The sequence below is a fragment of the Zosterops lateralis genome (genome assembly GCF_965231275.1).
Source record: "Zosterops lateralis genome assembly, chromosome: 18".
Classification (NCBI taxonomy): domain Eukaryota; kingdom Metazoa; phylum Chordata; class Aves; order Passeriformes; family Zosteropidae; genus Zosterops; species Zosterops lateralis.
The window spans coordinates 4,217,767-4,234,693 of NC_139778.1; the positions used below are offsets into that span (position 1 = coordinate 4,217,767).

The 16,927-nt window shown below is 47.0% G+C and overlaps 2 protein-coding genes across 2 annotated transcripts in view; one reads left to right on the top strand and one right to left on the bottom strand.

The window, feature by feature from the left end:
* OGFOD3 (2-oxoglutarate and iron dependent oxygenase domain containing 3) overlaps nucleotides 1-3,854 on the bottom strand; it is a gene marked incomplete at its 5' end in the record, with an annotated part of 32,422 nt that extends 28,568 nt beyond the window's left edge. The window contains 2 exons of the mRNA XM_083874833.1: nucleotides 3,166-3,419; nucleotides 3,772-3,854. Of these exons, the coding sequence (XP_083730959.1) occupies nucleotides 3,166-3,419; nucleotides 3,772-3,854 (337 nt within the window). The remainder of the gene's footprint in view (nucleotides 1-3,165; nucleotides 3,420-3,771) is intronic.
* A 54-nt stretch (nucleotides 3,855-3,908) lies between these two features.
* Nucleotides 3,909-16,836, top strand: HEXD (hexosaminidase D). The gene is made up of 12 exons (XM_083874881.1): nucleotides 3,909-4,222; nucleotides 4,628-4,737; nucleotides 4,829-4,916; nucleotides 5,576-5,740; nucleotides 6,775-6,958; nucleotides 8,804-8,875; nucleotides 9,613-9,808; nucleotides 10,475-10,557; nucleotides 11,325-11,403; nucleotides 11,481-11,582; nucleotides 12,083-12,172; nucleotides 13,151-16,836. Exons 1-12 carry the CDS (start codon nucleotides 4,157-4,159, stop codon nucleotides 13,317-13,319), a joined length of 1,404 nt encoding a protein of 467 aa, XP_083731007.1. The 5' UTR covers nucleotides 3,909-4,156; the 3' UTR covers nucleotides 13,320-16,836.
* Nucleotides 16,837-16,927: the final 91 nt, after the last annotated feature.

The window sequence follows — 16,927 nt, forward strand, 5'->3', positions numbered from 1 at the left end:
AGACAGAGAGCACTCACAGGAGAAAAAAGCTCTGTCAAGATCTTCCCCTGAGGCATAGGATCATAGAACAGTTTGGTTGGAAGGGACTTTGGAGACCATCTCATTCCCCCCCTGCCCTGGGCAGGGAACAATCCCTCTCCAAGCCAGGCAAAGATTTACAGCTGCCATCCCCAGAGCAGTGTGAGTCAGACCTTTCCAGGCATCTCTGCTTTCCACATGCCCTGGCCTTGTCTGTGGAAAAGCACCTTAACTCTGTCTCCTGGGCAGTGACCAGGGATGCTTTGTGCACTGACACAAAACGTCAACACGCAGCAGCAATAACATTTCACCACACACGGTGGCCACAGTAGGTTAAGTAGTTAACTGTGTCTCAGGAGAGCAGAAAGGGTCAAAATCTGCCCACAGGAGTTTAGAATGCAGGTGAGGCTGTGCTCATATAACATCCTACCTTCTGCAAATACAATAAGTTAAGTGCTTGGCCTCTGAAAAATAGCAAATTTGGTATGAAGCGTGTTTACAGGCAGTGCTATGGAAATAAATCCTGCTCTGACACCAGCTACCAAATCACTTGAAGCAAACTGGAGGCTCAGTTGCAACAAGTTCAGCTGGAAGCAGGTGCATAAATAAAAAGCTCCTTTTAGCTGTGGAAACTTCACAGCTGAGCTTCAGACAACTGAGTGGTGACAGGAATGTGTCTTCTCCTGCCACAGAGCCTGCAGCTGTGGGTGCCAAACCAGGCTAAAGACTGAGAATGAGGAGCTATTGAGTGACAGAAACCTACTTCCCAAGTGCTAAAGCTGCCGAGCTGATCCATAATCCACGTTTTCTGTCTCGCTGGGCTGTGGGGAAAGGGACACACACAGAACTCCTCAGCAGCTCATCACCACCCTCACGTGGGGAAAAGCCCAGGCAGAGCTCTTATCACAGCCCGGCTTTAATTAACCAATTAACAGTTGCTCAAGTGCTGATCCTCGGAAAGCACAGTCACAACATCTGCTAAAAACCCGAATCAATCAGGGAGTTTAAGCAGCAGCACCAAGCAAACACCTAATTAGAAAGGCCAGTCAATTGTCCCTACACAAAGCCAAGAGGTGAGACCTCACCCTGCAGTCAGCACTTGCTGCTGCTCCCCAGGACACCTCCAAAAATAAAGAACACGTTCATTCCTGTACCTGGACAGGTGTGCTTGAAGTTCCTGCCTTCCCTGAAGTTCTAACTTTCCTTACAGTGAAAAGAATAGAATGAAAAAGAAGGAATAGAAAGAAAACAATGAAAACGATAACTGGAGGGATAGCCCAGACCACAGGTCCACAGCTCAAAAAAAATTGCTCTTGCAAACCAAGGAAGGGAAAAGTAAGGTTGTGTTGCTTTGGTGGGTTTTATTGGTAGGCAAACACTGCAGTAGGAGAATCCAGAGACTTTTAGCCCCAGTTCAATGATAATCAAATCACCAGCTGCAGTTTTCTCCGGCCTTGCACTACACAAATACAGCCAGCAGCAGTTTCCCCTTATAGTAACTATGAAAAGTTAAAACAGAACATGTGTTCTCATGTGTTCTGTCAAAAATTTTAAAAAAAGTTACCTTACCAAGACAGTTTTTTTTTGTTTTGTTTTGTTTGGTTGTTTGGTTTTTTGTTGTTGGTGGTGGTGGTAGCTTCCTGACATCAGTTTTCTCAGCCTAAATAACATTTGGGATGAATCTCAATAAAAAAGATGCTACAGTAGCAGCACTGAGGAAAAAATATGTGACCCCAGACTCCACATATGGAAAGACTTCTCTTTTATGTTACAAGTCTTTTTGACCAACAGCACCAAGACCAGGGGGCTGCAATTTGTCAAACACTTTCTATCAGAACTGGCACAGAAGAAAGTTAAAAATTGCAGAATCACAGAAGAGCCCAGGTGGGAAAAGACCTCTCATGATCATCTGGGTCAGCTTTTTGTGGCCCAAAGAGCCTGGATAAGACTATCTAGCACAGTGCCCAGTCACGGGGTCTGCACAGCATCCCTGGGAGGTTATTCCAGTGACTGAGTATTCTCTCTGTAAACTTTTTTTATATATCAAGATGAAACCTTGCCCAATGCAAGCTGTACCCACTGTGCCTTGTCTTCTCTGTGCAGCTCCTTGCAAAGGCAGAGTTTCTGTCCTCTGGAGCTTCCCTTTAAGGACTGGAGCACTGGGATGTATTCTCCCTGAGCCTTCTCCAGGGAAAGGAGACCCAGCTTGAGGTTTTCCTTACAGGACAGGTTCTCCAGCCCTTTGATCACCTTTGTTCTCCCTCAGCGCACAGCAGCTTCTTCCAGCCTGCAGCTTTGTTGTCAGTGTTCTTTCAGCCACATCATGAAGCAGACAGAACGACCAATTTGGCTAAAAACTAATTCAGAAGTTTTTTTTGTTGTTTTGTTGTTTTTTTTTTTTTTTTAGATTCAACAGCTTATCAGTCGACACAGAGCCAGACATACTGACCAAAACCAAGGGCAGAGCTGCTCTCTGGCAGCTGTACCAACTAAAAAAGTCCACCACAACACACTTTGCAAATCTGAAAGAGAACATCAGCACTGCTTAACCATGGAAGCTGCAAATCAGACTCTCACTACTCTTTGTCAGAGAAGATTAAAATCTTCTATGTCTCTTGAAGAACCAACCTCAGCACTTCAAAGAAATAAGTGCCAGGCGAAACAGGTACCAATTTGACAGAAAACAGGCTCAGCTGAAAGACACAAAGACAGAAAAGTGCTTTGCAGGCAGCCCCCAAAGCTACTGGCAGACACACACGTCAAACAAGAGTGTCCAAAGCTGGTATTTGTGCAGTCACCACATGCTGGTGGCACAGAAAATGTCCTGAACCAGTCCCACTCCACAGCCTGTGTGGTACTGACTAGCAGCAAACCCACTCACAAACCTCCTACAGGAATCAACAGAGTATGAAAAGAAACAGAGCCCTTCCAAAGCAATTTCCAAAGGGAGTTATGTAGGAATGACAGGAAAACCTCTCAGGATCAACCCCTGGGCTGGCCAGAGGGGTAAGAACGCTCAGGGTTTCAGGCAGGAGACAGTGAGCAGGAGTTTATGGAAACACGGGAGTTTTGCAGCCCAAGTTCGGTGCCAGGCTGTCTCTGCCCTCTGAGCCCCGCCACCGGCTCCGGACAGCCCTGCCCGCCTACCTGCGAACCGCTTGTGGTTGTCGTAGTCCTCCGAGCAGGGGATCTCCATGAACTTGTCCTGCAGGTTGTCGCTGCGGTGTGCCAGCACCTCAGTGACCCCATCCGCAGGGATCCCACCCTCGGTGACCCCGTCCTGGGTACGGACACGGCTCCAGACCACGAGGCCGCCTCCGGCCGCGGCGGAGAGGAGGAGGAGGATCGCTGCCTTCAGCCACCATCCCCGGGGATCCTGCTGCGGTCTGCCCTTCCTGGCGCTGCGGAGGGAGCACAGAGCGGGCCCGTGAGCGAGGGGGGACAGACCGGCCTGGCCGGTACCGGGGTGCCCCGGGCCCTCACCCCGCGGGATCCCCGGTCTGGAGCACAACACCCACATTACAAACACAAACACACCCGGGCCCCGCCCGGGCCCTCGCCCCGCGGGATCCCCAGTCTGCAGTACATCACCCGCGTTACAAACCCGAACGCCCGCGGGTCCCTCCCGCTCCCGGGCCCGGCGCTGAGCCTCCCCACCGGGGCTCCTCCGGGAGCCGCAGCAATGCCGGGCCTGGGCACCGCCGCCCCCGGGACAGCGGGAGAGAGGTGGCAGTCAGGGCCCCGCGCTGGTACCTGCTGTGCCGGCGGCTCCCGCGGCCCGGGCCCGGCCCGGCGCTGTCGGGGCCGCGAGGCAGCGCCCGCCGCTGCGGAGCCATCGCGCCTCCTCCGCCTCCAGCGACGCGCTCGGCGCGCTTCGCCCTGGCCTGCCGGCCTTCCTGCTGAGGGAACACGCTCTGCCGCCGAGAGGGAGGAGGAGGATCCAGAGCAGAGCCGGGAGCGGCGGAGGAGCGGCACCGGCACACGGGGACAACGGTACACCAGGACAACGGGACAGCAGATCGCGGGCGGGCAGCGCTGGGACAGCAGGGCAGTGACAGCGGGGCAGTGACAGCGGGCCGCGGCCGAGTGCGGTGTGCCGGGACGTGCGGCAGCAGGCCAAAGCAATCGAGGCCAGAGCATGCGGCGGCGCCTCGTGCACCTGGACCTGAAGGGCGCCGCCCCGCGGGCGCAGTACCTGGAGCAGGTGAGGGGTGAGCCTGAGGGAGGTGAGGAACGAGCCTGGGGCAGGTGAGGGGTGAACCTGGGGCAGATGAGGGACGTGACTGGGGCGGATGAGAGCTGCACCTGGTGTAGGTGAGGGATGTATCTGGCACCAATAAGGAATGTATTGGGCTCAGATGAAGGGTGTACCTGGTGTGGGTGAAGGATGTCCCTGGTGCAGGTGAAGGATTTGGCTCAGGTAAGGGGTGTACTGGGCTCGGGTCAGGGATGTACCCGGTTTGGGTGAAGGATTTATTGCACTCAGGTGAGGGATGCACCTGAAGCAGGTGATCCATGTGCCTGGTGTGCAGGTGACAGGGGCACAGGGTGGTGGCAGCCTGGTCACAGCCCAGCCGCACCCCGAGTGTCCCCTCCCTCCCTCCCGCAGGTGCTGCCTCTGCTCCATGCCCTGGGTGCCACCGGGCTGCTGCTGGAGTATGAGGACACCTTCCCGTACACGGGGCCACTGGAGCCGCTGCAGGCCCCCCACGCCTACAGGTAGGGCCTGTGCCCCGCAGGCAGCCGTGGGTACCGCAGGTGTGGGTACCCGGGCCCTGCCCCGCGGGCACTGACTGTCCCCATCCCGCAGCCCCGCCGAGCTCCGGGCGCTGCTGAGCCGGGCACGGGCACAGGGCCTGGATGTGGTGCCACTGGTGCAGAGCTTTGGGCACATGGAGGTGAGCTGGGGCTGCCAGGCTGGGTGAGAGTGGGTGTGCTGAGCCAGCAGGGCCCGGGGAGATCTCGGGGTGCAGCAGGGCAGGGGGTGATCCTGCCCCTCTGCTTGGCCCCGTGGAGCACTGTGTCCAGTTCTGGGCAGAAACTGATGGCCAGGAAGTTCCAGCTGAACATGAGGAAGAACTTCTTTCCTGTGCAGTGACCAAGCCCTGAACAGGTTGTCCAGAGAGGAGTGTGTGGAGTCTCCTTCAATGGGGATATTCCAGAGCCCTCTGCACACAACTCTGTGCTCTGGGATGACCCTGTTGGAGCAGGGAGGTGGGACCAGGTGAGCCGCTGTGCTCCCTTCCAGCCTGACCCATTCTTTGATTCTCTGCTGGAAAATTTCCAGTCCAAGTCCCAGTGCTCTGGCTATGGAGCTCTGCCAGCTGCAGGATTGGACATCAGGGTCACACTGCAGTGACTCCCTGTTTCCTTCAGCCACCCTGTTAGGTGCTTTGTGGTCAGAGACCCCCAGCAGCCGTGCCCCCAGCCTGTCCCTGGGGCTCAGTCAAGCCAAACCCTGGCTTTAGCAGGACACCTGCCCTCAGAGCCTTGGGGACAGGAGGATGGTGCTGTCCCCTGGTGTGGCAGCTGCCCCCAGCTCCCCTTTCCCTTGCAGTTTGTGCTGAAGCACAGGGAGTTTGCTCATCTGCGGGAGGTGAAGGCGCTGCCCAACGCCCTGAACCCACACAAGGAGGAGTCCCTGGCACTGGTCAAAGCCATGATTGACCAGGTCATGGCCCTGCACGAGGATTTACAGTGGTTTCACATCGGCTGTGATGAGGTGGGAATTCTCTTGAGCTGGGAATGTTTCTTTTCTTTTGAGGAATGATAGCAAGGGCTGAGGCTTCTGCATTTCAGTGATGCCCAGGCCATGTTTGGGTGGGATTTTGGGGACAGAAAACGCCACTTGAGCCAGTGCAGAAAAGTCTTTTTGACAATAAGTGATTCCAGTAGCACAGGTTGTCATTTCCATAGATATGAGGGTAATATCAAAGTATTGAAAGCAGCTTCTTAAATCTAACAGTGTTTGGATTTAGGTCTAGTGAGTGTTTGAAGTGAGGTCTCAATTAGGGCTGTTCATTAAGAATCCTGAAATTTTGGTGTAAGATGTTGGTTCATTGTTCTGGTCAAGTTACTCAAAGTAAACCCTTCTGTGGTTGGAAGCATTGGGTGTTTTATCCTGGTAGTTTGTCTCCTTGAGAAGGAGAAAACTCAAGCTTCTCTTTCTCATAGTTTCTTAAAACCATCCTGATGACACACAGATCCCTGGAACTCATTATGACCACTTAACTGTACTGATATTAGTTTAGCATTTTGTATCCTGTTGTATCCTGAAACTAGTGGATAGGTTAGATAGGCAGCTGTAGGCTTTTATAAAGCAAAATACTATTTATGTAGAATAAATAAAACCTGCTCTAAACCAGCAAATTTTAATTACTCTCTGCATGGGACCAAGTATGCTGGGCTACCCAGGTTGCTTCTAGATTCACATTTGGATGGTCTTCCCCAAGACAGGAACCGTGTTTTATCTACCTGAGGTCCTGATGGGTTGCTGGATTTGAAGTGAATAAATGTGATGAGAGCTACTTCCAAGGACAGACATTCCAAAGGCAAATATGGCATACAGATATTTTAGTTTCTGTAGGAAAAATTCCTCAAGTGATGCATGTAATCGTGGCCACAGTCTCCTGCAGACTGATAGAAATTGAATGCATCCACTCAGTGGGTCACACCTGGACAGAGGTTTTGAATATTGCCTACCTCACTTTCTCTATTTCTGCACAAGAAGTCAGGATGATTTGCTTGGTGTTTCAGGTCTACTACCTTGGCGAAGGAGAGGAGTCAAAGCAGTGGCTGCAGCAGCAAGACAACACTCCAGAGAAGCTGTGCTTATCCCACATAAAAGCAGTTGCCACTTGCTTGGCCTCGTCCTACCCCAGGGTGACACCCATCGTGTGGGACGACATGCTCAGGGGGATGAGTGAGGAAACACTGGCAGGTGTGTGCCCAGCCATGGGGTGAGGCAGCTTTACACAGGCAGATAGAACAGATTGCTTGGCAGCTGAATGCAATGAAAAGAGCAAATCTGGCAGGAGTTGAGGTGTGGTCTGTTTGACTGGAGAATAGAAGCACTCAGTCCTTGGCTGTTACAGAGTCCCTGTGTGAGTGTGGGCCAGTCTGAGCATTAGTTTTCCATCACAAAATGCTCACCCTGCAGTGGCTGCCATCAATTCTACTTTCCTTATACACTAAAACAACAACCTATTAACATCTGTGGTCCAAGCCTAAATCTCTGTGCCTCTCAGCACCTTCTAATGTTCATTTCTGCCCTTTGCAGCATCTGATCCCAAGTGGTGCAAACTCACACAGAGGAGCTGCAGCCCTGTGAGCATCTTTGTGATCATGGTGCACATTGTGAGGACTTTGAATTGTGGAAAAATATCAAACCACTGCTCAAATTTGAGTAGTCTGAGATAGAGTTCCAGCATTTCCAGAGCCACCTTACATAGCTGATGTAAACAGATTTAAATGGTACCGGGAAGAGCTGTGCAGCTCATCCAGCAGTGACTGACCTCTTCAAGGCTTTGATAGTGGGAAATCATCCCCAAAAATGCAGGTGGGACCCATGGAGTTTCCACAAGAACAGTACAGCATCTAGTGCACTCTTAAGTGCACTCTACTGCCACAATAACAGAATAAACAAATGAAAATGTGATGGAATTAAAATACTGATCTTCTGTACAATTTACCGCAGTTTCTCTAGGGGTCAGTTTTACATGTTTAAAATTAGCTAAAGAGTTGGTTATTGTTCTGGTTTGGGTTGAATTAGGGGAAAACCTTCAAGGAATCCCCTAATAACAAAACCTCTACCACCCCTCCCCCCAACCCTGGGTTTGGGAAGGAATCTCTTGAACACAAAGTGGAAAAAACCGGTTTATTAACAAATGAATAAACACCCCCCGACACAAGGGAAAAAAAAGAACAGAAAAAGCTCAGGTTACTGTGAGGGGAGGGGCGCGCAGCTTCTTTTACAAGCCCCGGCGATCTTCCTCGGACTCCTCCAGCCAGATCAGCTCCGGGTGCCGGTCCTAAATCTTAAAGGGGGGGGGGGGGGGGGGGGGGAAAGGGAGAAGAGGAAAAGGAAAAAAAAAAAAAACAAACAGAGCACAGAGGCAGCAGAAAGAAAGGAAGAAAAAACAAAAGAACGAAAGGGCAAGAAACTAGCAGAAAATTGCAAGACAGCGAGCGCCTAGAAGCAGGGAAGCCAAAGCCAAGCCAAAGCAAAGCGGAGCAAGCCCCAGCAGGCCAGTGCCCGCCCCCCCTAAAGGGGACGGTAACCTCTTAGACATAACAAGGGAGTCCACGATATGGGATTATGGGATAGAGAGCACTGTCAGCCCAGGACAGTTATAAACGGAGTTAAAGCTGAATTTGTATCTTTACTTGTACTTGAAAAGTTACATTCTGTGCAAACACAGCCCAGGCACTCTGTGAATGGAGAGGTGAATGTTCCATTTGAGTTTAGCTAAATCTCCTGTGTAGAGCTTATGGCTCTGCCAGTGGAATCCAGCTGGTACACAGGGAGAGGCAAGGAGTGAAGAATGAGGTGGGCTTGGGAGGAATGGGATCGCTGATAAATTGTCACTGCTCCTCTATATGAATGGTTTCAGGATGCCTGAGGACAGTGGCCCTGGGCATGTCCCAGGCTGATACTGCCCAGGGGCACTTAAGCTGTAAGTGACAAGCCATAGTTGTAGCCACATGCTGCTGCCCCAGTAACCTGTACTGAGTTCTCATTTAACCAGCTGTTTTCCATGGTTTAGAAGAGCTCTGTTCCTTTCAGAGTCCGGGGTCCCACAGCTGGTGCAGCCCATGATCTGGGACTATGCAACAGACATCGACGTGAAGGGCAAAGGTTTGTACTTCTCTGCTGAGCTGTGTAGAAGCAGAATAGCCAAAGCAAAATTCTATCATTAAAACCTACCTTAGCTGGACACCAAAACATTCTGGGTTTGTTGAATTGTTTTTTATTGCTTTAATAGCATAAAGACAGTCCTTGTTTATTTTCATATGATAGTTGCTATTACTTATTTTCTTTTTCTATTTATGTTTCCCCTATGAATGACTTGCCTTGTAGGCTGCTTAATTTTTTTCAGCAGAGCTATGGAATCACTGATAGGAGATTGAGAGGTTTTCCACAAGCACTGTTACATTAATTCTCCTTGCATTAACACCAGTAGGAGCACATAACTCTGAAGCTTCAAGGCTTCACACACCTATAGAATTCAGAGGGAAGCTCCTAAAGGCTCCAGTGGGGCATTTAACATTCATGCAAATATTTCTTTGTTGCAAGAACAATCAGCTGTCAAATGTTGTGCATGCTTGTTACAATCTCACAGGTCTTAGCATGGTAGCAATACAAGGGAGTGGAATACAGTAACTGGCACATGGAAAGGGGAGGACAGCCACTCCAAAGGCTGCTCAGGAGGAGTCTCAAATCCCCCATCCTTGCTGATGCTCCAAGCCTGACAGGAAAAGGCTCAAAGGCTCAGCAGCCTGTTGGATCTGGAGCTGTGTTCCCCTTCATTGCAGCATTGCCGTCGGGGCTGAAACTGGAGAAAGCTCATCCTGTCCCTTTGTGTCTCACTGCAGTGCAGCTTGTAGAGAAGTACCACAGGTGTGGCTTCTCCAAGGTGTGGTTTGCAAGTGCCTTCAAGGGAGCCACGGGAGTGAATCAGTCTCTGACACTGACTGGGCACCACCTGAGGAACCAGCTGGAGTGGCTGCAGGTGGCCAGCAGGAGCCCCGCTGGTGTCCTCGAAGGTATCGCGCTGACCGGCTGGCAGAGGTGAGCAGCAGCCTTTGCCTGGTTCCAAGGCTCACAGATCAGCAATTTCCACCCAAAAGCCCCCTAAGAGGTACAAGGAAGCTGGGCATTTAGAAGGGAACTTTGCAACCCTGCAGATCTTCCATCTATCACTATTGGGCCTTGCCCCCACACTGTGGAGGGTAGATTTCAGAGTTGCAGTCAGCTGTGCAGCACTAACCAGCAGGAACAGTGGCTTTGGGGACACCACCACCAGCAGGTTGGGTTGGGAGGCTTGGATGGATTTTGTGCCACCTTGGACTGCTCACAGACAATAGCAGTTCATGCATGGTGTATTTATCTGAATGTCTGATGGGAACTCAATAAATCACGTAAGAGATGAGAATTTGTTAATGTAATGAAGGGGTAAAACATTTTTATGCAGACAGGAGGTCTTAGGGAATACCAGAGAGCTGATGTCCAATTTCTGACCCTAATTTGCCTTGAGAAAAGAATTTGGGTTTTTGATCTGTTCTTACTAGTAAACCAGGAATATTCACATTTCAGAGATAAGAGATCTCTTCTCTGAGACAGAAACTGATGTTTCTGAGGTTCTTTGAATTTTAGTGATGGAAATATTAAAACTTCCCACTTGTTTAGTGTGCTCTAACAGTAAAATGTGTAATTAATAGATGTTTTCTTATGTAGGTATGATCACTTCTCTGTTTTGTGTGAGCTTCTCCCTGTGGCAATTCCATCACTGGCCGTGTGTCTGCAGGCACTAAAGAATGGTACAATGACAATTTTCTTCTCTCTCAGATAATGCCCAGCACAGGAGTGAAGTGACCTCACCCTAAGATTGGCACAGACTTGTAATATTTTGAGGTGGTTTGCTGAATTGATCATGGCCTGAATTATGAACAATAAATTACAATTTGCAGCATAGGAGCAGAGAAGCCTCTTGGCCTAAGTATTTAAAAGTAGCTATTATATTTTCTTTCTTTATTTTGATCTAATACACAAATGGTCAAAAAGTTCATGCTTATATTAAAAAATAAATTTAAGATGCAGAATTGCTTTTTGAACTGATTTGAAACAATAGTGATACATAAATGAGACTAAATCTAATTTAGAGTTAGAACGTGCTCATATGTAAAAGTTGTTTTAGCTAACTGTTTTTCTTTAAATGGATCTAGGGAGGACACTGGTAAAATGCCTCCTGTAGTTTCTGCTTTCTTTACAGGCAGTTGCCAACAGAATTTTTGTTATTTTCAAAATAAACAGTGATTTTTTAATTAAGGCACTAGAACTATTCAGCACTCTGAACAGAAAGCTCAGAGCTAGGAAGTGCTCACCTTGCACAAGACAACTGTATGAAAGATAATGAGCTCCTCCTCCCACCCACAAGTGTTTTTTCCTTTTATTTTCATTTTAGCTTAAAAAAAATCTTCACCAAAGGGGAACTACTAAGCCAAGGCAGAATACTCCAGAAAACCCCTCTTGTATGAACATTTTGGTTTCTTAGGCTCCTTTACTCATTTCCACTGTTTTCTGCCAGGTGGCTATTCTGAAAAGGTTAAAGAAAATGTGGAAAAGCTCCTGGGAATGTCTAACCTGGAGATTGATACTTACATGAGGTAAAATTCCAGCTGCAGAATTCAGGTGCTTCTCCTTGTGTGGTAAGTTCAGAAACTAACAGATCCTCTTTGGACAGCACAAGTCTGGGGACCTTTCCTGGGAGCAATATCCTCACACTTGTGACACAAGTTAGTTTCTACCTCAAGTCATCAGTGGATGAACTTCTTGAAAGGAACAGGTAATGAGGTTTCTGTTGATTCTCTGCCTGGCTGCAGGAGTGTTGGAGCTGTATCATCTCAAAGTGGGGCACAGCTCCAGAAAAGTGATTTAAATATCAAGCTCTGCATTTCAGGTGCCACTGACACCTCAGCAGAACATAATATTTAGATCAAAATGTAAAATATTTTAGCAAAGTTCCCAAATACTGTATGCTGCCTTATTCAAAGGATTTAGTTCTTTCCTTAATTACATTTTACTACTATTTAAGGTTAAAATGAAAAATTTGAATGGTGCAGTTACAGAAGAAAGGAGCTTGAAATGAAACTTATACTCCAGCAGATGACCAGAATCTGTCAGAATACTTGCACAAGCTAATTCCAAAGATCTATAGACTGAAGTAAACTTACTCCTTAAGCACCATCTCTGTGCAGGAGTTCAGCTAAAGCCTTCCCCACCTCCCTGGCCGTGACAAACAGGTGTTGCTGCTGTTCCATCACTGCTCCCAACATCCATTTTCAGGTATGTCACAGGCTGGTTCAGCCCCTACCACAGGAAAAGGAAGATTATTCATCCTATCATGATGCACCACTTCCAGCCAGATGCAGTCAGGTAACACCACTTGCTTTGCATTACAGGGGAAATAAAGTCTGATATATTTTAGGCACTCAGGAATAGAGAGTTGTGAGCCCTTACTTCTTTCCAGAATTATCTCAAAAATATCAATGGGAATCCAACAAATTATCCATAATATGTTTTTATACACCATGTTTGGGTTGGAACTAGATGATCTTTAAAGTTCCCTTCCAACCCAAACAATTCTATGATTCTAATTTTATCTTTGCCTTCTGTTGAATGAATTCTTTGAGAACAAGAAGGAAATTGGTCTCCAAAAGCCTCTCCCTTGTTACTCCTATACAGCCCTGCTGCACCTTAAGCAGTGCTTGGCCTTGGTGTAGGAGCTACCCTAGGCCAGATTCCAGGCAGGTCTTGGAATAAAAATAAAGCCAGGCCCTTCCTCCTGCTCCCTGTCACCATGGGCTTTTCAGAACTTGTCCTAGACATTTTGCCAATTCATGCTAAAAGGCTCATTTATACTTGTGGTGTGTGTTTTTTTTTTTTTTTTTTTTTTTTTTTTTTTTAATTTATTTATTTATTTATTTAGTTTTTATTTTGTTTTTGTTTTGTTTTTTTGGGGTTTTTTTGTTTGGGGTTTTTTTGCTATGATAGGGTGAATATCCAACCTCATCTACTCTTTCTGATAAAACCCAGAATTAAATTCCCAACAAGTCCTACAGTGGGTTTCAGTTACACTTAAAATGTGTAAATTGTTTTTTTGAGCTCATTTTGGTAGTTTAAAAGTCTTTGCATGAGGAAAGTGCCAAGATTAATGGAACTTAAACAGACACACTATCAAGCTTTTGCCATCTGAACAAAATCAAGTCCTTTGGGCTCTTGTAACAGATGCCTCTTTTCCTGTAAAGTGGTTTTAAGGACAGTACTCCCTTCCAAAGGCCAGTAAGCCAACCCTCCCCTGAGGCAGAGCTCACCTGCAAATGTCATTGTTTCTTCCTTCTCATTTCTGCTCAGCCTCCTCTCCAAGTGGAATGCTGTGGTGCAAGACCTCCAAGCAGCCATGGAGCAAGTTTTCCACAGGTGTGCTATAGAGGAATGGATGGAGGAGAATGTCCACCCCAGCCTTCAGAAGCTGCAGCAAGTGGTGGATGATTTAGATGAAGCAATAAAAGCACAAAATTAGGGGCATTTCAATTAGTCTGACTCATTCCCTGGGAAAACATGACTAGTGAAAATCAGCAACTAGTCCTTGCGCTGGAGTTTGTCATCTTGAGAGTTGAAGCATGAACTGTGGTTAAACAAAAGTGACCTGAAGGCATGGAGGAATGTATTAACATAAACCATTTCAACTCAATTTTCCTGTCTTAACAGATGCTGAGCTTTAATTCACCTGCCTGTAAGTCAGGTTTGCTCTCCTTGCAGAACAGAATGCAGGAGTGAGTCACAGCTCACTCTCTTAAAAGGCAGGAGAAAAACCCAGTTTCTTCCAAAATTAGGATTTGTAGCAACAGACTCTTACACAACAACGACCTGAGGAAGTTCTACCCTAATATTTAGGATATTTTAAAACTGGGTCATTATGTTCTGTACCATAACTGCACCTGTGCTCTGAGTTGTGGCAAGAGGCAGCTCCTGAGGCAGTGAAACCTGGGCTTGGAGGGAAAACTGCCTTAACACACTGGGCTGCTTCACCTGCTGCATAGTCTCATCCCCACACAAAAACACCACCTCACTCACTGAGGCATCAGTGTAAAACCTGAAACTGCAACCTGCACTTTGCAGGTTTGTCCCAATTTGAGCCGTGACTAAAGCTACTAAATATAATGAAAAAATGGTGGTTTATTCTGCTTTAATGTCAAACTTGTCATAATGTATAGAAATATATTTTGCGGACTTTAGTGGAGAATTGAGATAATCACCAAAATGGAAATAATTCATAAGTACAGTAGTTAATTATGTTACTCCACCATGAATATTCAAAGTATTATTTATTTTTGTGCTCCATTTATTCCTTTCTTTAAATTTTTATGGAAGAAATGGTATTGACATTTTTTTGGAACAAATCTTGACATACAGAAAGCAAAACTCAAGCACAAGACAAATTTCAACTGACTCAATGAGAGTCTTAGTAACTAGGTCCACATGCAGATCTTTATCTAAAAAGAACCAGTTGCTATGTATACCTGTGACATAGCTTGAACTAAACATCTTAATTATTTTCCTTTAATAAAACCTTTGATACTCAAAGTGTTTGTAGACAGGTTCTGGTTTTTTGGGTGTGTAGTATGTTGGTTTGGTTTAAAGGAGGGAAAATGGAAATATTCAGGAGTAGAGAGCTGGATCTATCAGTCTACATGGAATTAAAAGCTGGACTGTTGCAAGAGTGTCAGCAGGGTCACTTCTAAGCAGGTATTTGTTATTCTTCTATTCTGTCCCCCCTCTCATTAACTCCTTCATTAGTTCTGTTCCCAGTAATAATTTAGACAGCCATTAATATTTTAATAATTTTAATTAAAAACAATACAAAATACTACAGCGATGCAAAACAAGTTATCAAAGTTGATTTTATCAATGAACTTCTTTAAAAAAAGACAATACAACAAGGCCTTGCTGAAATTCTACTTGCAATTTTAAATTTAAAAAAAAAGAAATAAGGCAATTTCTAAACATTTTCCAGCAGTATTTTTGCCTCCCAGCCATCTATGACACTGTCAGAACTAGCACTCCTGATTTATTATTGAGCCAGCTGAGGTTCTGGTAATTGTGGAAATTCATAACTACAGCCCGAGTCAGATCTCAAGTATAAATATTTGGATTTTCTTTCAGGCTTGCACAATTGCTGCCAGGCATGGAATGTTTCATTGTGAAGTTCTGGACTATGAGGTTACACCTTACACAGAGCAGTGCTTCCCCTCTGCACAGCTGCACTCTGGCTTTTGCTCAGTGCAGCAGCCACAGCCCCAGTGCCATCCCACCACAGCCATGCAGGGAACTGCCACTGTGCTGCTCAAGCACGAGCTGGATCATCTGCTAAGTGGCACTTGCCATACATATAGTAAAGGGCATGACAAAAGGTGTTAGGGGTCAGGGTGTTAGATCTAACCTAAGTTCAGCTATGCAGGGTTTTAAATCATTTGTAAGTCATGCAAACCACAGCTGTCCAGGCACAAATCTCTAGATAGCCTGAGATGCAAAAGTTAATGACTACATCTGTAACAATCTAGGAGTAACTAATTTCCTAACCAAAACTAGTCTTTCACATGATTCCTTTGAGTCTAAGTTACTTTACACCAGGCACAGGTAAGGCTCTGTTTACTGGGCCTTTGACTTTAATGGGCCCGAGAGAAGTGAGGAAAAGCATCCAGGAAAGCCTTCAGCAGAATGATGAGAAGTGGCAGAAAAGGAGGGTGAGAGAGGACTTGTCCAAAGAGGGAAGAATGGAACCTGTTCTGAGCTGCACCTGCTTTCCACAGTTGTTCAAGCTGCTCCCATTGCTGACGAGTGCACAGACATTGCCATTACCAAATCCATGTGAAGAGCAATTGCAAGTTAATTGTATGTGCACACAATAACTGCATTGCATCTGGCCATGACTTCCCACTACTAATGATAAAGGTGTTGGGGGCAAGGAGCTCCACATGTGGATCAAGAGAAAAGCCCATCAGCCTGTGCTAACATGGGTGCAGTGTCCCACTGCCAGGCTCAGAGGCTCAGATCAGTGCCGCAGGAAGCTCCTGGGTGGATCAGTCAGGACACAGCCCCACAGGCAGCAGCCACAGCCTCAGGGGCCCATCCTGTGAGCTCAAACTACAGAACAAACACAGCTTCCCACTGCAACTGGACTTGTTGGTACAGTGACAGCTGCCAAATGCAAAATGGAAATGGCACGAGAGAGGATGGCACCAGCTGCTCCAAGGGAAAGGCTGAGGAGTCAAAATATTCCTCCTAGACACACAGTGCATGGCAGCAGCCATCCCTCTCCTGCCTAACACAGCAGGATAACGAGGAGTGAGGAGGATACAACACCTCTGAAGAGGTGATCATTGACATCAACCCAACATGCAACTTATTCCACAGGATGTATTTCAAGTTACATTGTACCTCACTATAGGTCATTCTGCTTTCTATAGATTCTGAATTTTCCTTAGGTTGTTTTAGTCATTGTATAAGATATTGCATAGTCTGTAGCACAGACATGACTAACACTACGAATGCACAGCAAGCTGGATGCACACACCACAGCTCAGCAGAAGCAGGACACAGGCTGCAGTGCAGGGTCACACGTACCTCTCAAAAGCTGGCTTTTAACTGGAGAATCACAGCAGGTTTATATCTTCCATGGAATGTCAGCTCTCATGAGAATACAAAGGAAAGGCAGTAGAGCCAAGACTGAAGGCAGGTAGTTTTGTCTGTATTATCCATGGTACATTCCATGGGTACAGAGTAAGTGCAATGCACACCATGAATGCCCTCTGGCTATCACTGGTACAAAGCAGCAGCTACCACAGGCTGAGCCCTTGTGCTTACATTATACCATTACATACTCCAGGACTGTAGTTCCTACTGCGAGTCCTTAGAACACTCACCATTCTCATTTTACACTGTGGAGGGAAAAAAAAAGAGTTCTCCAAATCCCCAATCTCATTCTCCTATCTCCAAAATGAGCATCACCTGGGGTATACATTACAGGGAATTTAAATGAGGAAGTCTACAAAGTGTTACACCCTACAACATTTTTTAAACACGTTTGATGATTATGCTTAGCTTAAAGCTGTGCTTCAGAAGAAAGGC